At 46.4% G+C, this 22,291-nt stretch overlaps 1 protein-coding gene across 4 annotated transcripts in view; it reads right to left on the bottom strand.

The window, feature by feature from the left end:
- IGF1R (insulin like growth factor 1 receptor) overlaps positions 1-12,965 on the bottom strand; it is a 139,031-nt gene extending 126,066 nt beyond the window's left edge. For 2 of the 4 annotated variants that reach the window (XM_021406813.1, XM_021406812.1), the window contains exon 1: positions 5,772-5,835. In XM_021406813.1, coding sequence (XP_021262488.1) covers positions 5,772-5,820 — 49 coding nt within the window. In that variant the 5' untranslated portion in view covers positions 5,821-5,835. Of the gene's footprint in view, positions 1-5,771; positions 5,909-12,544 lie in introns of those variants that run through there. The other 2 variants (XM_021406814.1, XM_021406815.1) reach the window with 2 other exon arrangements.

Consider the following 22,291-nt stretch of genomic DNA (forward strand, 5'->3'; position numbering starts at 1 on the left):
TTATTTACAAGAACACACAGCATCGCAGTGAGGAATTTCCCCTGAAAACATGAGACTGAACTCAATGCACTCTAGAAAACAATGGCCACAAGGATTTTTCCCTAATAAGTCAATGTATTAGCTCCTTCCATCTAATACATGTACCACAACAAGAATTTTAGAGGCACTGGAAGAAAAGCAATAATAATGCAGTAATTAGACAAAATACACTTTGAAGTAAGACAAACAACGATGGTGTACAGAGAGCTGTTGTCCTTGGACTCCCTCCGACTTTGTCTTCCACGGAAAACATGGAAATAAAGATTCCCCAGAATAGATAATTAGTTGCTTTTAAGCAAACAAAGTCAAATGCCAATTTATTTGGGCAACCCGAAACTTAAACAAACCCCAAGCAATTTAATTTTGTGGAAAGGTTCTCTTCTTACGCATGCTAGGCTTAATTGTTTTAACAACATCTTTTCCTCAGACAAGGAATAAGCCTCAACATAAACACCAAAGCCAAAAATTTTAATTCTAACCCTGACAAATGGTCCAGAGATTCAGAAACCACTCTGACAATCCAGAGCAGTCCTTCTGTAGTACAAGACTTATCTAAAGCTAATAACTTAAGCCAACAAAGGATCCAGAGCGCAAACACGCTAAAACCATAGCAACTCTAATGTCCGACAACGAATTAATAACATCCAACAAGGAATTAAAAGACAGGTAATATGCCAAATCACTACAGCAGATAACATACATTACAGACAAAATAAGAGCACCACTTTCTTGTTAGAGGGATGTTAAGAAAAAAAAAAAAACCACAACAGGACAGGATCTCTGCTGACAAAGTGCTGTTTTCTATGCAAACTGTTACCTAATCTTCCTTCTGCAGAGATCTGAGCTGAAAGCAGAGACTATCTCATTGAGCTGCTGCACTGTAAGCAGCCACCACCAAGGAAGTTCACTGCCTAAACCTTAAAAACAAACCAACAAACAAAACCTAGTGTACCAAGCAGAACAGCTGGCCTTCAGGAGGTAAGAAACTCCCATTTTAGTATATTCTGCATACTGCTGCCTGGAGTAAGTGTCAAGGCTTTGACTTGAGGGAAAAGAAAACAGCAAGGTGAATGGGTTGGCACTAGTCAGCTTTCAAAGCCAGATGGGAGAGACGGAACGTACAAGATATCCGAGATCGCAGCCCTGGTACCAGATGGACTGGTCACACGAGGCAAACACGGGCTTCTCCACTCCTGAACCTGCAGAGACGCAACCTGGACCCAGGTAAAGCTGCTTCTACAAGCCGGTACCAGGTCTTGCTCCGATTTCCCAAAGTTTCTCCTGAAGAAATTATCTTTTCAAACAAAGGGGATTGAACTAGATGATCTCCAGAGGCCCCTTCCACCCCCTCTGACTCTGTGATCCCTCCAACCAAACCTCACGAGGCAGTGCCCTCTGCCCAAAGCACAGCCCACCAACAACACCAGCGTATTTATGGCTGGGCAGTAGGCTTCTCTTGTGGAAAAAAGACAAGTTACAGCACACAGCGTTTCTCCAATTTAACTGCTTTGGTTTCTGTCTCTACCTTCTGGCAGGACAAGGTGAACAGTATGCTTCTTGTTACGGCAAAGCCGAAGCAGCAAAATTTATTCTACTGCCATAAAATTTTAGAAAGCTTAGCTGCTCCAAGCCCTTTATTTTGTTAAAGGAGTAAAATTTGCACTTGCGCTGACATTTTGTAGGCAAGGTTCCAGAGTGATGGGTTTAAAAACAGCTGAGTTACAATACCCTAAAGAACAATTTGTAAGAGAAATGGCAGCAACCATTAACTAAAGCATTATACGTCTGTTCCTGCGCCCGTTCTGCAGCTAGGCTTTAAAAGTCATATTGGTTTTAGCTTTATGTTTGTCTCAGCTTGAAAGTTACTTAATTTTAGATATTTAATGCTTTTATAAATCAATGAGATTCCTAGAACTTTATGGAAAAAGTATGCACTCACTCGCCTCAATTATGAAACATCATCCCCTTAACACAGAGAAGGAAGAAGTCCAGCGGGCTCCAGCACTAGGAACTGCTTACAGATGAGCGTGCTGCTGACACTCCTGATTTAAGAACTCATTAATTTATCTAGGAAGTTACGTCCTGCAGACCTTGATGTATATAATGAGAACTGCAGAGACCTAAAAGCGAGGTAGGACAAGCACCTCGGCCCATACTAATAGTTGGGAGAAACAGTTCCAATCAAAGCAGACTCTTTTTTTCAGTTCATTTAAAGTTCACATTGTTCTCAAAAGTTAATTATACCACAATGTATCATCTTTTCTCACGTTTTTCTCGTTGCTCTGAAAGGGATTTTATGAAAAACAAATTAATCAGAGCTCAAGGTCTACCACAATTTCCATTTGGCAGTGCTGTGTTTTCTTTGGATCCCATTTTACAAAAAGTGTACGTGGACTTCAATATACTCTGGCCCATCAAGCCCAACAACACATCAAACAATCTTCAGAATATTTATTTTCCATTTAAGAGTTTTTGATGTCCTAGCTGGTATCATTTTTAAATGTGACTGGGATAGCTTACTTCCGCTTTGTGCTCTGCTCTGAACTGGAAATTCACTATTATGCATTTACTTTGCTCACTAACAGAAGAATAAAAAGGCAGCATCTGTTTCCATCCTGCCCCAATGGCTCTGGATCTCGGGCAGATTACCAACACCCAGGATAACTACCAAGCCAGATTCACACAGTTTTCATTCAGCTGCTTATAGAATTTCCACCCTTTCTTTAAGCTACATACCTTATCTCAGGTTTTTTCTCAACTAAATCTGATTCTAGGTGGGAAACTACTTCTTGAAAGAAATATTTATTTCAATAACAAGCAGCAATACGCTCTTTACCCAGACACAAATGCCTCTGTGGCATTAATGCCTCAGCCCAGAAGCACTGCACTCCAGCTTCCACCCAAGGAGCGGGGCAGGAATCGCTGCCCTCTCCCAGGCTCCTGTAAGGAGCGGCTCGGACACACCGTCCTTCAGCAAGGCCAGCCCAGAGCCAGGGCCCACTGGGAGAGCAGCACATCTTTTGAACAGCGTTGCTGTTTATTCCCTACAGAGCCACTTCCTGTTCATCATGTGTTTTTTAATCTATGGCAGGTCTTTATTTAATTAAAAGAAGAAGTCCAAAGCAGCTACTGAACGTGGCTGTGGTCCAGCAGCGCTCATCCCAGCTCCGCACCATACAGTGTCCTTTTCAAGGCAAACATCTCCAGTGTCACAATCTCTTTCACAACAACAAAGAAGGCGCTTATTGTACCGGATGGATTTAGATCTGCATAATGCATAATGGTCTGCATATTGACATGTTTACTATATATTGGATTAACTCAATAGAGGGGCTGTCTGGCACCTTAGGGAAAAAAAAAAAAGATTCAAGAAAGACCTTGCGGACACCTGAGGGTTAAGGAAGTACAGCCGCTGACAGCATCTGAGCCTGCAGGTTACTCAAAACCGACTGGAGTCAGGTTACCAAAAAGGTACCAAGGCACAATAAGGCCCTTCAGCAGATTGAAAGGGAGCCTCTCTTCCACACAACTGTAATTGTTCAGAAGGGAAGCAAAGGATCAGTGGAAATGGAAAGGCAACGATCTGAAAACATTATGCCCACACAGATTACCAACAACGAACAGTAAAACTTGATCTTCACCTTTGTTCTTACTGATACCTATGATGCCTGTTTTAATAAAGCCATCAGCATTGCCACACAGCCCTGACAAAGTGAACTGATTTAATTTGGCCATCTCTGAAGAGCCACATACTGCAGCTGGGGCCTGGCCGTCGGCACAGCTCATCCCATAGTTTCACTCCAAAACGTGTCAAGCAGGGTGAGCCTGAGGAGGAACTCATTAGCAGCCACAATCTCCCTTGGAGCCCACGCAGAAAGGTTTCAGCATAGCGGCACCATCTGCAGATGCAGGGAGAAATGTTACTGCAGAAATCTAAGGATTCCTTAATTGCATACTATGTAAAGTAGAAATTAAACGTGGAGTTCACAGAAATCAGTGGTTGGAGCGATTTCTTACAACACTTTACATTAAAACAGTCTTCCACCACCCACCACTCTCTTGGTTCTTGCCTTCGTAGTGACATTATGAATGAAATATATATTTTAATGCCTTTAGCGTACTTACACAACCTCCCACAAAGTTTCTGTACTCTCTAAGCTCACCTATCCTGTATGTGTCACATCAATCACTTGCGCTCTTCCTAGGGAAGCCAGCTCCTCTGTTACCTCTTCAGATGTCAGAAACAGGAGCAAGGAACTAAATCTCTACCACGGTCTTGGAGCTGCCTTCCAAGCCATTCAACGAGGGTGCTTCTTCACTCCATTTGCTACTCAGACCACCTGAGGTTTACCAAGTCCTCTCTACACTGAGGGGGAGACAAAAGGCACCCTTGAACCCAGGAAACATCAACCATTTCAGGCCACAGTTGAAACTAAATTGCTTTATTTCTAACACTCATACAACACTGCCATCTTTGGCTTGCAAAACATGAAAGGGATACTCAAACCCAAACAAAAACTAACTGTTTCCATTTGAATGCAAGTCTTGAGAGTGTTCTTGTTTACACATCTAAGCCCAGCTTTTTGTTCATTTAATTAGAAGTCAAGCTTTGGAGGGCAAAGCTAGACCACAACGATCTTCTAAACACTCAAGGGACCGGTGATTATATTGCAATATAACCTGTCTTTTCTAGGAAATACCATCTGTTATCATTAATTTACCTTGTGCCTCTCGTCATGCTATGGATTTCCTTTCTCCTACATTTGGAAGGAAAAAGTGGTATCAAAAGGCGTAAGGGCAATTTGGCCCAATAACCAAAAAAATGGACTGGATTCCGTACATGTTCTTGTTGTCTCCCACGGTCCCTAGAAAAATACACACATTCTATTTCAATTTTCTCTTTTACCACTCTACCAACTATATATTTCCAAACCAAGGGCCACCGCATTACCAAGCTGACCAGAACAAAACATTCACCGAAGTCACACGCAGGACTACAACCCGCACCACAAGCTGAGACCAAGCTCTGCCTTTCTGCTCTTGCCATCTCAGCTGTCACGGGCTGAAGGTACCTCTGGCATTGCTGCTTTCCACCAACTTCCTCCAACTTTCCCCTAAGAGCATACAAGTAAATTTTCAGAATAAATTACATTTCTGTCCCTCACCTCGCTTGCTTTCTCCATGCCAACGTTTTACTTTGAATGTCAACAGCAACAGCAGCTTAGCAAAAATGGAGCCAACAGAACGAACTGAATCCCTATAATAATATTGATTGATGCCTTCTCCACACGGCTCACCAGAGCAAGTAGCTCTAGATTTAGCCGAGCTCACATGAAAGCATCCTCATGACAAAGTCATCCCCAAATTAATCCTCTCTTACTCCGGCTGCACTGACCCAGCACATCCCTCAGGGGTTCCTCCGAAGCCACATCTGTGAGCTCCTGCTACTGAAATAGCACAACGCGAGTGGCTCCGTTGGCATGGATTGCTGTTGGCCATCGTGGGTACACAGGGCAGAAATGGAAAACAGTATTGCAGAGCTGGTAACGTTCAAGTGGCTGGGCTTGCATGGTAGCGCCTGATGCCCTCACTATCGAACAACTCCGGGCAGCAGCAAACCTTGAACTCCACAACCCGTAGTTCCCAGGTCAGAAAACACCTACAAGAATCTCTGCCTCTCCATAGAAGAAGAAAACACCTAAACATCACCAAACCCACAGCAAAGTCCTTACCCATTAGTGCCCCACCTGCGTCAGACACCGAGAGCTGCTGCTGGAGCATTATGGCTGACACTCCAAACTCTGGTGAGACGTTGACTCGTGCTGCAGGTGACTGGGGGCTGTCTGAAGCAACAGCTTAATGCAATTTCAGAACAAGTCCAAAAGCTACACAGCAACACTTGAGTCACAATACAGTCGAGCTTGCCAGCATGTGAAAACACTGTCCAAGCCAAACAAACTAAAAAAAACCTCTGCAAGAGCAAGCAGGTAAAGCTCAAATTACAGAAGACAAGCTTCATCCTCATGAGAAGAGACTTCAAACCTCTGCATTCCTTCTTGCCCTGCAGAACTGCCTCTCTGACAGCACCACAAAATAAAAGCATCCCACTCTATACTAAATACGCAACAGAGAAGTAAGTTGGTGGTGGCACATTATGATCAATAACTGTGAGCATAAAACTTCTTTTTTTTAATGTGGCAATAATGTTTAAACTCTATGCCAGTAGCTTCTAATTCCTGCTAATGCAGACATGGAAGACTAAAATTACAAGCTGTTTATAACACTGAATTTATGTTGCACAATCTGTGATGACAATAGAACTTAGCAGAAATCTTCTCTCCTGGGGACTGTTCTCCCCCACCTTTAAAAAAAATAACTGTGTGCATGATTTTCTTTGTTTACTTTCAGAACAGTTGTCTACATATCCAAGTGAGTCAGCAGCTGACTGATGGGAGCCTATGGGATGCATGCACTTGGGATGCAGGGATAAGCAGCCAGTTCTTACAGACGAGAAGTCGTCATGTGGCTGGGCTCTGCAGCTCGCACTTAAGGAGACCCAACTGCGCTGCCTGCTGAGCTGCCATCCTGCACTTACCTAGGGAACTGACTTCTCCTTCATGTATTTTAGCACTCCTTGTTTCCCTTTTCCAAAAACTGACCAGCCAACAAGGCCAGATCATTTAGACTTCATTAGAAACAAATTGCCAAAACATTACCGTGCCGTAGTATATAACTGCACCCACCTTCTAATGGTCAGCAAAAGAATTTAATAAAGAATCAGAAGCTGTACTTAGCTACACAGGAATCCACAGCAAAATGACAAGTCTGGCATCATTATTCATGACAACATGCAATACACGACCCTACTATCAAATACCAACAATCTCCCTTACTTTCTCTGATGAACCAGAAATTCTACATGCTCTGACCTTCCGCACTAACATTTCTGTTTAACAAACCAAACCAACATTTCCACTAGAATAGAAACAAGATATTTTTTTTAAAGCATCTAATTGCACATGAGAAGAAGACAGTGCTATCAAACTTGATTTAAGAGAGCAGGGAGCCTTCCCACCCCTCTCTTCACATGGCAGCAACACAGCTGAAATCACACAGGTCATGCTGGAACCTGTTTTTTCAAGGCAGTTAAAACATGACCAACTTGCACCCCCAAAAAAGGGCCTTAAAGGTATTAAATTACATACATGCAGGCACTGTGGGGCTTTCCAGTCATGAGCTAACTAGACTGAAAAAAGAACCTTCCTCTCCAAATACATGGTAAAACATGTGGGTTGGCACCAGAGACAAAGTGACGAGTCTGGGGCTTATCAACTGCAAACTGTTGCACCAGAACCAAATTTAAGAGCAATACAAACCCACGTAGCTGTAGCAGTAGGAGCTCCCATACAAACTCACTTTTCTGGATGCTTTCGACTTTGTATTTATATACTGCCCAAGCTAGTGGATTTCCAACCCTATAAGCAGTTTTTAAACACTGCCCATAAGCACCATGAGCAATGTACAAATTATAATTCTAGTTAACAGTGTGATTTAGGTATTTGATCAGTCTGACTGTACTGAGTTCTTCTGCTTGACAACCACACTTACTGTCACAGAGATGCTAAAACAACAGTGTCAGGTATCCCGGATGCCTGCGAAACCGCCAGCTTTAGGACTTCCCTTCACTGAGACCCGCAGCTGCACACTCTCATTCCAGAAGGCAAATCAAGGCCAGCCTTGCTTGACATGGAGATCTTGAGGTTCAGAGACTGCCTCTGTGGTTATTTTTACTTCATGCCTTGTATACACAACCTACTCCTAGTCACAGATACAGCCAGAGAATGTGTCCTTAAGCAGAGTTTTGCTAGCTCCCTACTATTGTTTTTGTATTCATTCTATCCATGCATAAGGTGAAGTGAGAATGAGAAGAAATGCGAGCCAGAAGAAAGACGGACAGTCACAAAGTGAAGGAGATAAAACCAACCAGCTGAAAGAACGGAAGAGTGGAGCAGCTCTAAGCAACGCAATCCAAGACACACAAATCAAGTTAACTACTTCAAGGGGTTTCTTGCTTCTAAGCATTAGTTAACTACTGAATGCTCATTTGTTGGTAACCATGTTTGCCATGCTCACTGTGTACTTCTGCTAAACCAAAAGATGAGTAATATATTTACTTAGTACTAAACTTCTTTAACCAAACCTATAGGACCAATGCAACAGCATAACCAGCTGCCAGTCCTGTAAGGTAAAGGAAGAATCTCATCTCCACTGCATAAGATGTGCCACGACAGCAGTCCCAAGAGTTTTCCTGCCTATAGATCCCTGCCTGCCCGAACAGCATCAAGCCATGCCAGCCCAACTGCAGGGAGGGGGATGACGGTACAGTGATGCTGGGTAACAAGAGAACCACAGCTGGAACACACCTACACGGCAAAGCGTTAAGTATGATCTAACAAAGGAAAACAACAGGAAAAAAAGCGTAGGTAAAAGCAGAAGAATTTGAAAAGCTGCCTTCCAGTTGCCAGTGGGGATAGCTCACTCAAAGGCAGACCCACAGGAGAGCAGAGCTGATGGACAGCCCTTGGCCTCGCCACACTGACAGCTCCACTAGCTCTCACGTTGTGCAAGAAAACCATGGTATTTGTGAAAGGCTACTTGGTTCCACGTTAAGAAAACATATCTGAGCAGACTGCACTTGCTTTACCACATGCCAGCTCCATTCAGCTTCATGGGGTAGTCCCCTTATTTTCTCTACAGCTAACCAGCAATTTCAGGAACCAGCAGATAGGTGTAAACCTGTGCACCACCCCCAGACCTGTGAAGGTCGCACACAGTCGCTACTGGCAAGTTTTCCTGACTGCTTTGGACAAAGCAGCCCTCCATAAAGGGGGTCTCTCAGTGGCAGGGATGGCAGCACTGGGCAGCACTGCAACCACCACCTCGGGTGCCTCCCACAGGGACAAAAGCAGAACCCATCTCCATCCACGTCTCCCTTCCCATCGCTGACTGGGGGAAAAAAAATCCAGTTGCCTTTCCTTCTCCCTTTCTCTTTCCCAGGACACAGACCCACAACAAAAGGCCCAAGGCTCTGTGTAGCCCTGCGTTAGGGCTGGTACAAAGTCAGGTGTGCTCATGTCCCAGCCGCCCCGGTTCAGCAGTGTCTCTGCAGAACCCCCAGCAATCGGCCTCCGCTGAGGCACAGCCAGGTGCTAGGAAGTCAACACAGACATCTCCATTTGGTGCACAGGGCACAGGAGGATAGTGCTGGGTAACCTCCGCTGAAGAGTCACACTTCAACCTCAGTTCAGATACCCAAAGTGAAGTTAAACCAAAGAGGAAACTAAAAGGCAGCACAGATGAATCAGAACGGAACTTCTCTGTGCTGAAGCAGAGTCCCTTGGCAGTCATGCTGCCAAAGGCTGAACAGTCTCACTTCCAAACAAAACTCATATTTTTACATTCCTAGCCAAATTAATCCAGAAAATCTCAAATAAGACAACCCATGCAGGAAAAGAAAGAAAAGCAGATGAAGTAAAATGTATGCACAGCGCAAAACAGATTACATCAACAAGTTGAAAATGGAACAGACAAAAGCCAAGCATAAGAACAACAGACTCAGAAGTGACCTTGGTTTTGGTGGGACCACATGCCCACCCCTGCTGGGGAAGTGAGACAGGAGGGAGTCCTGTTAAAATGTTGCACCAAAGCGCATACATGCAGTGAGCCAGCAGGTCAAGTGGGCTTGACTCACATTGACCAGCACGAAGGGTGAGGTCTGATCTGAAAGGAAAAGCCCATGGAGAGGGAGAAGTGAGGAAGGTACCTACAACATGCAGGCCTGAGCACGCAGCCAGGTGCAGGACTCCACCAAAAAGCTTCATTAATGAAGTGGAAAACATCAGACTTGATAACCCCCCTGGCAAGGAATTATTTCCCCAAGGACAATCAATATTACCACGCACCCAGGTAAGTGGTTTTATCTCAACCTCTATTTGACCCAGTGGGAGCTGCAGACACTTTCTCAAAGTAATTCACATTCTTCAAAGGGAGTCAAGGTGGGGAAAAACAAGTGGGAAGGATTTCGTGTGCTGTGCCCGTTCAGCCCACTTCCACTGACTGGTACCAAAGCTATCCAAGTGAAACAGCAGAGGACATATTTCTGCTTCTTGAGCACAAAAGCAACTGAACTTTTGGTTGCTAAAGCAAGAAAACTTGGGGATCACAGCAAGAGGTTTTGTCTGTGCTATCAGCCCTTACAAGTTGCTGCCCTTCCGTCATTGCATCAAAAGCAAAGCATTTTTAGAAAATTCCCCTGAAAGGCCTGAACAAATGCTGCAACTTACAAGATCTGCTCTCTACAGCATTGAGCAAGAGGAAACACAGACATCTCTCATCTATGGCTGCTTTTAAGTCTTAAAAAGTAATGAAGAATCAGCATGAAACCTATTGCAAAATTTGGAAAATGCAGATCATGAGAAGGGAATGAGAGGAAGGCTGGGGAAAAAGGAAGAGGTCTGATCTTCAGACAGTAATTTGGTGAACTGGTAAATAAGCAAGTCCAGATGTTGTAGGCATCTTGCACTACCTCCTAAAATTTAACCAAGCTGAAGGCAAAAGGGTTAATTACATCCCTTATTCCCTGGGCTATTTCATCAGGCTACGCATTATGTTCTTCTGAAAGGGCAAGGCATTCTTTCATTTGTTGTCTAAAACAAACAAACACAATGTGTCCAGTGCTGAGGTGGCCTCTAATAGGACTTTCTCTAAGCCAAGGAAATACAGGGCAGCAGGTTTAAATGCTCTGTAATACTGCAAACTGCCTGCTCCTGACATTCTCTCCCTCACTCTTCTCCGGTACAGATCTGACTTGCAGGGAAGATCCTGCTGATTAAGAAAAAACAGAAGCACGTTACCCTTCAGTGGACAGCAAGCACCGCTTCCTAATGCATCCTACTTTGTCAGCACAACAGACTGTCATTTCAAAGGAAAACGGGCATAATTGATTTTCCAAAACACAGCATTACAAAAATATCATGCATTTAATTGTTCCAACAAAGTGCTTTTATTATAGTAAATCACAACACAGATCCTAAAGGACAAGGTATAAAGTAACAAGGCACAGCCTTTTAAGTTTATTAATACCCCCCACAAAAAAAAACAGGTTTGGGAGCTGCAATGCTCCCTGCTACCACAGCCCTCCCACAGCTGCCAGGACTCTCATTAGCACGCAGACAGGTCTGCTACGTGTGGCTGCTCCTTCTCAGCTCACTGCGCCCTGGAGAAGCGGTCCGACTTCTCTAACAACCACCGCCCTTGCCGTGCTTCACCAAATTGCAACCATGCAACTCAGCCTTTGGAGCTTGCAACATTTTTTCTGGAGGAAAGTCCTTTACATCCTCTCCGAGTAACTTACTTCTCTAGTTGTTCACTTGCAAAAACCAGACCAACTGCATCAGCTTCTCTGACTGTGGAAACCACACACCTAGCTCGTCAGAAATCCAGGAGACCTTTTTTCCCTATTTTGTTTATATATTTGAACAGCCAGCTGCTCGCAGACAGCACGAACAACCATCTCTTTTCCCTCCTTCTCCGTTTTCTGCAACCCTAGGTACGGCAACATTGGAAAAAGCTTGTACGGGCTTTCCAAGAAAAAGTGTGCTTTTCCTCCTAGGTCAGTTTTAGCACAGTATAACCGAGTGTACATCAATGGCAAGCTTCAACGGTTTAAAAGTCACCCAATGGCCACAACACGGAGCACAGATTGCTAGTTTTCCTTCCAAATTACCACTTCAGAAAAAGTCTATAAAAATGCAATTCTGTGAGGGAAGCAATAAACAGAAAAGGGAGAACCCTACCTCACATCCCCTGCTCCTCCAGGTAACCTAAGTTTCCTCCTCGTGAATCAGTTCAAGGCTTCCTCACAGCTTGGTCCCAAACCCCACTGAGAACTGTATAAACCCTCCCTGTAGTTTCTTCCAGAAATCCCCCTTCAGCACAATTTGCTCCCACACGTGCAACGCGGGCAGTCCAGGAACTATGAAGTAATGTTAGCAACAAAAAATATTTTGCTAACAGAAAGTGAAAATAAATGAAAATTCTTACCGCACGTGCTACCACAACATATTAATCACTATCTCAAAACAGTATTAATCCCATTTCACCGCAAGAGAAGGACAATGCCACACACGGACAAGGGTCAAGGATTTGTCAAAAGGTAACCACAAAAAATGAGCGGGATGTGCCAGATGCTCTCCATCACAGCCTCGCTGCCTGTCCCCATCCTCTGCCACCGCGCAGTGCAACATTCATTTTGCAGTTGCGCTGCACAGTAAATGGCACCTGGGAGCAAAGGAATTTTGGGACAAAACCTGAGCTAAGCCACAGAGACATGGGTTGCTCAGAGGACATCTCCATCTGAGCCCTTCTCCCCGCCGACCCCAGAGCCCTGTCCCTGAGCCCTGTCCCCACCAGGTGATGCTCGCCCCAAGCTGCTGACTCCCCACACCTGTTCTCACATGGACATCCCCATGCGGCACCCCGGGCAGCATCGAATTACTGCACAGAGCCACTTCCACATTCCTCCCTCCAACTCCCCCCCAGGAGCCATCGGTCACTCTCAGCTTTCACACTTCAGTAATTTTGGAATCAACAGGAAACGGAGATCAATTGTGATGCTACCAACCCAGGAATGACTCACCACGCAGCTCCCCCAGCCCCGCCATCCATCTCTACACGGCAGCGGGCCGGCACACACCCAACCAGCACACACCTGCCCCAGCCTGGCTGCAAACGGCACCATGGTCAGGCTGCTGCAGAAAGCACTGCATCCTGCTATTACCAACCAGCCCCTAAACGCAGCAGCTATTGGCTTTTCTGAGCTTCACCAGGAAAAAATAAGCAATAAAGTTACATAAAACTCACCGTACTCCATTCTGTACTTGCAGATGCCTAAATCTGCATTACCTCGGCCCCCCCGCGAGGGACAACCACCCTCCTGCTCTTCCCATTAAGAGAATCCTTCCAAATCACAGCGTTTCTTTCTGCTTGCATAACCACCAAGCCAAAAAAGCCATTTGCATGAAATTAAAAGTCAATAAGGCCTGATTATTTCATTTACAAAAATAGAAAATCATTTCATATAAACCACTTAAACGCATTCTTCTAAAAATAAACTTAACTACAAATCGAACGTGAAATTATAACAGCATATATTAGGGTAAATGCCTACTGTAATTTGAATAAAATAAAAATAGTAAGCATATAATTTACACAGAAAAAGCTCGGACGCTTCGCTGGAACGCTACGCTCTGTCCCACACACAGCAGCTACTCCTGGCTGTGCCTCATCCCATCTATCCCAATGGGTCGCTCCAGTGACCAAGGGACCGAGTCCCAGCGTTACAGGCACGTGAGTGCTGTGCAGGACCGGGGTAACAGCGAGCGAGCTCTTTGCTTCTGAAGGACAACCAGAAGTTGTTTTTTCTGTTGATGATTTTTTCTAAACTCCCGCCTGTCCACCTTGATGAGTTTTAATTAAAAACTCAGAACTTATCTTCCATGCTTTAATTACAATTCCATTTTCCATCCAAATAGAAAAGTAACGGAAACGAGAAGCAATCTACCAGAAAATTCATAATCTACTATTCTGCCTCTTAAAAACACTGAAAATTGAGGATCTGAACAAACATCTTTGTCACTTATTTACACGAATGTATCAAAATGACAAGTGCTCTTTACTGGCAGGAAAAAAAGAAAGCGAAGAAGAGAGGCACTTCCCATAAGGGCCACGTTTATAAATCAAGGTGTTGAACAGCTGTCAGTCAAAAAAATCCAGCTAGAGAACACAGGGAAAGGGCTGACAACTCCCTGTTTAAGACAAGGAAAACAAATGTGCACACAACTGTGGACACTGCCATACGTGATTCCCGTGTTCCAATTCTCACCCTCAAACAATGCAATGCTCCGCAGACAAATTTAAATATGAAGTCACTGATACCAGCCATGCAAACACCGCAATGCTGGCTCAGCCAGTGTAATATGCGATTCTCATCTTCATACTATCCCTTGAATTTTGTGAAAAATACGTAAGATATTGCGTATCTGGGATACGCTGGGAGCGTAAGATACTGCTCCCAGGTTGGACCTTGATCTTGAAGGTGCTTTCCAACCTGAGCAATTCTATGATTCTGTGATATTCTTTCCAGGTTAACACACTCAGGCTCGGATCCCGCTGACGTTTCCTCAGCAGTGCTGAGCCACTGTGCCCACCGCCAGGCACCCAGCAGCAGCACAGGGCGCAGCAGTGAGCACCAACCTGCCCAGCTCTGATGCGCAGTGACAGACCTGAAACAAAGCAAGGCCCAGGAGGTACAGCCCCAACAACTCACAGAAAGCCTATCTTCAGCCCTGGCGTTTTTAACTTTGTGGGTTATTTTTAAGTATTAGAGAGATGAAAGAATTGAGAGCAGAGATTGCATCTGTTGCCATCGCGATTTAACCACAGTCTGTGTATTTATACAGAGGAATCTCCAAAATAACACTGCATCTGTTAAGATGACGGTGTTTTTCCATGGGCGCTGGGCTGCGTTACAGGGGAGTTACTCCAAAGCGATGGCTTTTGAAGTGCTGATCGCGATCCGCCCCAAATTCCTTTTGTAATCTTCGAAAGTGTTGAATTGTGAAGCTGTTGTTCCTCAGGGCGGCTGGGGAACAACAAAACCCGAATGCAGCTCGGGAGCAGGCACTTGGCGCTGCAGCCCTATGGCTCATGCAACATGTTTGTTTAAGCAATGAGCTACCAAAAGAGATGCACAAAACAGACACCATGCGATCACAGGTGTCCATCTCATGTATTTCTGCTGAAGCCCAGAACCCCTGCCTCAACAACACGCTGCACCAAGGTGCGTTTCTCTCCTCCTCGTTTCTGCTGGTAACAGCTGAACCAACGTGCAGGGACTCCTGCTCACCCACTGGTGAAGCTTCTGCCACTTTCTGGAACCACAGTCCATCAGAGCACGGAGAAGATCAAATTTACAAAGGGGGTCTCACAACCTAGTTCATGTATTAAATACATAGAACATAGCTTTTATTAAGGCTCAGTATCAATGAGACAGTTTGCACAGAGCCAGCCTACTCCAATCTGACAGAAGTCTCAGTATTTTATTAGTGCACACCAGAACTGAAACAAAAAGCAAAACCTTCCGTTGCTCCCAGGCTTCAGAGCCACAGTGCCAAACAAGCCAAGGCTCAAGCTCCAAACAACAGCAGCACTTTTATTACAGCCCATCCCTGCTGCTGTGTGCAGTGACATCCGCACAGACACCCTCCACTGCAGCCACTGGAAAAGCTTCAAGGGAACACCAACAGAACCTGCACCAACAAAACCTCCATACCCCAGGTAGGTGAGGAGCAGGGCCTGCAGACCTGTGGACTTTGGGCATCTCCCCCACATTCTGCTGGCTTGCAACGTATCTTGCCTTAGTCTCTAAAGAAACACAAGCACGTGCATGAATAGCAATTGATGTACACCCCACAGCACACCTGGGTATGCATTCTCTCTGTATTTCCAAGGAGAAAGCATTTGCAGGGGACCAATAAAATGTATATCCACACCGAAGTTTCAGCTACAATCATAGAATCACAAATAGCTTGGGTTGGAAGGGACCTCAAGGATCATCAAGCTCCAACCCCTGCCAACCTCCACATCTAATACTAGACCAGGCTCATATACTCAGGAAGATGCTGTTACCTCCAGTTGCTGCAGAGCTGCAGCTGTGCCCACCTGCCAGGACACAGAGCACCTGGGGAGCAGCGCAAAGCCCGGTGCACAGCCAAGCACAGCCTCGTCCATCCCAGCACTCTGCACACACGGTTTGTGCCACGTGTGCATCCCCAGACACTGCTCCTCAGATAAAAGGCAGGCCAAGCCACCTGAGGCAGCCTGGCAATAACAACCCGTAACTCCGCAGGTATTTGGAGAGCACACCGAATGCCCAGTGCTGCACATGAAGTTCAAACACAGCAGTAATAATCAAATTACACATCACAACCCACACATGTAAACTACAAAACAACAATTCCTGCAGTGGCAAGGAACAGAGGGGACAGACAGCACAAGAATGCTATTTCCAATAAGATCCTAACTCTAACGCTACGGCCCAAGCATTCCCCTATGACCAGGGAACAATGAGGAAACCACTCCAGTGAGATCCAGGAATAAAGCCCTACTGCAGCCCAAGCCAATTCCCTGAGAAGTTTGCTTCCAGGAGCAGCTGTCACCAGGCACCAGTCCAAATACCGTACCTGCGTAAGGCTGGAGATGCCCATTAGTCCCTGTCAGACCGTCCCCTTCCAGAAAAGCCTGACTGTTTTTTGATGGCCACTCCACCACACAGAAAGCAGCAAGCTCCTCAAGCAGTTTACAGCAGTAAGATCAAAACACCGAGCTGCTTGTCCACGAAATCAGCACACCAGTGCTGTGTCCATTTCTGTTTGGATTTTCACATCCAAGACATTCACAACCCTCTTCCCCCACCAAAAACCTTCCCCAAACGCAGCAGTGCAGCTCTCCCAACTCTCCCTGACCACCATGCTCCAAAGCAAACCCACTACAGCATCCCACTGAGTGCAGGGGCAAGCCTCCTGCTGCCTGCCTGAAACCCCTTACACCACCCACGGCTGCACCAACAAGAACTGCAATAACACAATGCCAGCCCACCTTACCTCAGCACAGCAGCCAGCAGGCCTTCCAAACTGCAGCACTTACAGAGGCTTTGTCCCATCAATACTTCCCACATTTCAGAAGAAACATGCCTGTTGCTAAACACACCCTGGGCACCCAGCACTCCCTGCCCCTTCATCTCGGAGCTGTAACGCTACCCAAGGCAATGACGTGCTCCTTACCTGAGGATCCCACTCAGCTGCGTCCCAGCAGTAACACAGGGAAGAGACTTAAGAAAGCGTATTATCCCAGCTCTAATTTAGGTGTGCTCCCTCTTCCCATCAAGCCGTTTATTTTCAACCTGTCAGGTATACTTGTAGCATCGTTAATGATTTGAAAAACAATCTGCATAGACCACGTTTATGAAGTCAGCATCAGGTGCAGCACCCGTCATCCAGGCAGCCTGCACTCCGATAGTATACAAGGACCTAGGACTGCTCCAACGTGGATCCATGTCACGCATTCTGAACTTGAAAAAACTCATCTTTACTTCCTCCAATCCAACCCTCTGCTACTGGAACACGACTGCCTAAGCCACCAATTAAATGAGGAACGTGCTAATTAGCGATCTGTTCCTACTGAACGAAAAGCTGTAAAGCTTCTTGAAACACTCAGTAAAAATGAATGACACCCAGTCGGCCACACCAAAAAAAAAAAACCAACCCAACTCCAAAACAACACTGCCTCAGGTTTGCCTCCAACAAGAGCTGCAGGACTTTTGCTGCTTCCCCGCCACGCTCACACGCTGCTCTGTCTGCAGGGAGGAGGCTGCAGCAGGCGGTGCAGGAGGAGCCCACCCGTGAGGAGAAAGTGCTTCCACCATCAGAGCTCTGCTCACACTGCCAAGTCAACAGCGCTATCTTTACAGCGTGATGGCCCCGCTAACAGCCTGCAGATAACGCTCTCCTGACCGGCTACAGCGGTGACACACGCTCTGCTGGCAGCACACGGTCAGATCCTCACGCCACTGGACCTAGCCAGCCAGCAGCAGCTCAACGTGTACCTAGTTCATACACCACTGCAGCAAAGCACATACATGTACAATTCACCAGTTCCCTGCTGAAGAAGCCTCTCGTCTCCAGCAGTAATTTTAATGTGAATCATTCCTCCAAATTATTAAAGTGATTTTGTGCAGCTGTAAGAGCCAACAGTTGTTGTTCTTCAAAATGTGTTTCTCTGCATGTAGAGAACCACCTCGTAACTTCACTGGGGTCACACCTCATCTCACTGGGAAAGTCCAAGCACTCAGTTACCTCAGAGACCTCCGTGCTGTCACTGGAACACACACAGGCTTCTTTCTGCTCCCCCACCAAGCCCTGTTCACAAGGAACAGAGCACGGGGACCTGCACAAGTCTGGGTACGTCCACGTCAGCACAGAAAATGTTATTACATTAAAGCTTACAAGTCAGCTGCAAATTGAACTGTAAATTACAGTAATAATACTGCATCTCACATTTGCTTTTCAGCAAATTTTAAACAATTTTATTTTAAAAGTCAACAGCAACGCTCCCATACACTGATGATGAAGTAACTGGTGTCCTGAAAGAAATCCTGAAGGAAGCGCTCGTATTTGGCACTTGCAGAGGAAAACTTTCAGGGAAAGCTTTCCCTGATAAACACAAGTTAAACCTTCACAGCCCACTGCCATGCCGACTCCAGTTCTGCAGGAATGCATCTGCTTCATTAATGAATAAGCCAAACTGTCGACAAGTTCCTGCAGCAGAACAACTCCTGCATAAAGGACAGCGCCTGTTTCGGGCTCTTTGGGGACTGGTGCTGCTCTGAGTGCGAGCGCAGGGAGATGTGAGAGCGTGGTATTCTGCTCATCCCTCGGCTGTCCTCAAACGTGGTCTCAGACAGCGCTGGACACAACAAAGACAAATATAGTACTACAGAAACCAGCCCAGATTGTACCTGTCATGACTTGGCTGCGAGGAAGAACCAGGCTGGCCAACAACCACAGCGTGTCTCCGGCGACTGCAGTTTGCCGAGTCCTGCCTTTGTGCAATACGAACATTCTGAAGCCATTCTTTATAAAGCAGCTTTCATAAATCATAAAAACTAATCCCAACTATCCTACACAAAGAAGCTGTCTATACAATTTACAGTGATAGAAAAATTACACACGTCAAATATACCCAAATACTAAAACAGTATTTCTGCCTTTCAAACACATCACTGCGCTCCCGGAGCCTCTCCGAACACAGAGCTCTCAGAAGTGGCACGTTCCATTTACAACTGAGCCCCAAAACCTTAAAACCTCCCATCTGTCAGAAGGATCTGACGCAAACTAGAAGTACCAACCTGCAGCAACTTCAGTTGTGAGATCGCAGAGACCATTACGCACATTTACTACTACTGACATTTACTAACACGTATGACCGTCATCGAGAACAAACTGCAGCTCGTCCATTCTGCGTGCACAAACACGCGTGTACAGAAACAGCTGCTCATCCCTGACACCGCGCAGCCCCAATGAGAAAGCTTTACACCAGATTCAAGTAAGAACTGATGCAAGTCCATAACCTGAAATTGAAAGAACCCTTGATGAAAGCTATCATTGCTTCTCAGTTATCACCTTTTAAAAAAGGGAAAACGGCACTGATGAAATTCATTCATTTTGCTATAGCCGATTTTAAAAAAAATAATTGAATGCAGCACGCTTTGTAAGTTATCAACTTTACGACCATCACAGATGGCAATGAGGCAGGCGAGCTGTTTCCTGCCCAGGATCACAAAGCCAGCAGCAGGTGTGGGGAGCATCCCCTGCACACACACTGCATTGCCCCCGCGGGTTGAGGAGCACAGCGAACTGCCCTATGCATGCTGCAGCCCACAGTGTAAGCGCCTCCTCCACAACTCTCTTTGCAAATGCCAGACGAGCAGGAAAATCAGCATGACTGGGAATGACTTTTCCCGAGGTAATGCACGCTGATAGACTCCGAACAAACACAGATTCTAGAATCCTAACAGGGAAATTCCTCACTCCTCAATTTTGGGTGTGTGCCTCAAGACAAAGAGCATTTCAGTGTCACCGGAGCTGTGACTTAAATCTGCTCAGAACTATTTGGAAGGAACAACTGAAGCTAATGAAAATTAACACAACAGCTTAACGAACCCGAGTGCTTTCCTTACGGAAGCCAGCACGCCCTGCCTTCTGCTGCACCGAGCAGTCCACAGCCCCTCACTGCTCTCACTTCCACCAGCACAGGAAGAACCAAGCACAGCTCCTCTCCCCTCAAACTCCGAGGAGTATTCCTCTCAAGCACTGGCTCAGCCTTGACACTTCTCGTAGGCACCTTCCTTCCACACCCGTTCCTCTGATTTCTCACATTCTCAACGCATTTTGCCCAACACTGGCCAAGTCATTTCCTAACCCCTCCGGTTTCTGACTCACACAGGCCTTTGCTCCAGTCCCACTACAGAACACACAACCTGAGCCCAACAGAAAGGCCCAGCCCAGCACTCCCTCCTACAGTGACCGCTGCTGCCTGGCATCCTTCCGCCCCCACTGCACCACGCCTGCAATGCCAGCATTCCCTGCTTGCAGCCTCACTTCTGGGAGCTTCCCAGCTCCATCCAGCATCACCCACTAACCACGAGGTGCACACGGAGGCGCTGGGTGTGTAACACTGGCACTGGGAGGGCAGGAGGGTTTTAGTAGGCAACTTGGGATAGAGATTAAGCATACAGCATGAGCTGCTGCTTATTAGCATCAGAAATACGAAGCACATACTGGTTGAAAAACAACAGCTCATAGCAAGGTGAGCAGGTCCATCAGGGTACCTCGGTCTGAACTGCGATTAACACCTAAATCCATATATCCTAAATGCTCACCCCATTCCCTCCCAGACACCCCTTCATGAACACTGACCACACGAGAGCAAAGCTCAAAGCCCTCCGTGCTCAAGGTACAAAAGGAAGAGAACACTGAGGTTACGCTGCATCCTAAATCCATCCCTGGATGAAGGAGCCCCCAGCGATGCAGCCCTTACACACCGAGCTTCGTCCTCACCAAGGGCCTTATTATTTTTATGCTGTTCCAACCAAGCCTCAGGAAACTCGTGGCATCTTTTAGCAGCTCTTCCCCAATCAGATGCATACCACTGAGGTTACCTGTGTTTTTAAGAGTTTTCTGTCATCTAACCATGAGCAGATTTTACGTAGTTTTGCATTAAAAAGATGGGCTTCCCCCCTCCTGTTGCAACTCCTTTGTATTCCTATTTAGGAATGCTGTGCTTGTTTGACCGAAAATGGAAGTGCCTTTTAGCTATGACACAGTATATACGAAAAACAAAATAAAAATTGAGATTAATCTTCCTTCCACTATTGCAGGGAGAGAAGAATATGAAGAGATGCAAAACATCTGCTCTGGAGATCATTTTTCCCCCTAACAGCAAAATTCTTTCAGCAATAACTGGTGAAAACAAAAGCCATTAAAGTGCAAACTACAAAGGCGATCGATCCGAGGCAGCGCCCGGCCAGGACGAGTTCCTCCACATATCTCCGAGATCAGGAGAAGGAGATATTTCATTCGGGAGGTTCTTAATTGGGTCGTTTTAGTTAAATGGCAACGGCAAACACTTGGGAGGACGGGAAGCCAATATCCCAACCGCTGGTGCCTGATTTTATTGCAAGAGTTGGGCAAACACTTTGATTTTAAGGTAGCACGTCAGGAAAACCACGCAGCGCGTACACCTAAGGATACACCGGATCTCCTCGTCCCCCGTTTTCCCCACGCGGGCTGATCCTGCTTAAGCCCTTCCCTGAAGAAGGGCACGGGGGTTTTGTTTTCAAGCCCGCGGATTAACCTTGCCTCTCGGAACGGCTCCGGGCAGCAGGGCTGCAAGCTCCCAGCCCAACCCGGGCCTCATTTGCAAGGAGTTAATTGGCACTCGCTGCCTAATGAAACGCAGCATTACTCAACACGCGTTACACACTCCGTCTACACGCATCTTGCTCAAACACCGGGTTGTTTTAGCCTCGTTGTCAGCGCATCCAAGGAACTTCCTCTTCAAGCTGAAGCTACCGCTACCGGAGAAGCTCCGTAGCTCCCCGAAGCTCGCCCTTTGCATTTCAAAGGAGAACGCGAATCTCCCCCTCCCATTCCTACGACAACACACGGCTTTCCCAAAGCGAGGCACGCAAGGACCGCGCCGAAAAACACACACACAGCGGATTAAGCCGAAGCATCAAAACACAGGAAACAACCACGGCTCTGCGGGCGGAGAGAAGAGACGGAGCGGTCCGTAAAACGGCCGGGCTCCCCGCACAGCTCCTCCGAAAAGCAAGGCACGATCAGCCCCCGGGCCGAGGAGCTCCGTGCGGGCACTCCGCGCTACGAGGGCGGCCGCCCCGCGGGTGGGGCAGGCACCCACACACGGCCCGGGCTGCAGCTCCCGGTGGGCGTCCCCCACGTTTACACACACATGGAGGAAGCTGCTCGCTACAAAAAAAAAAAAAAAAAAAAATCACTCTTTACTACGCGGCCCTTCCGGCCATCAGATGTCTCCGCACGAGCGCAGCACACCA

The sequence above is a fragment of the Numida meleagris genome, chromosome 9 (genome assembly GCF_002078875.1).
Source record: "Numida meleagris isolate 19003 breed g44 Domestic line chromosome 9, NumMel1.0, whole genome shotgun sequence".
Classification (NCBI taxonomy): Eukaryota; Metazoa; Chordata; class Aves; order Galliformes; family Numididae; genus Numida; species Numida meleagris.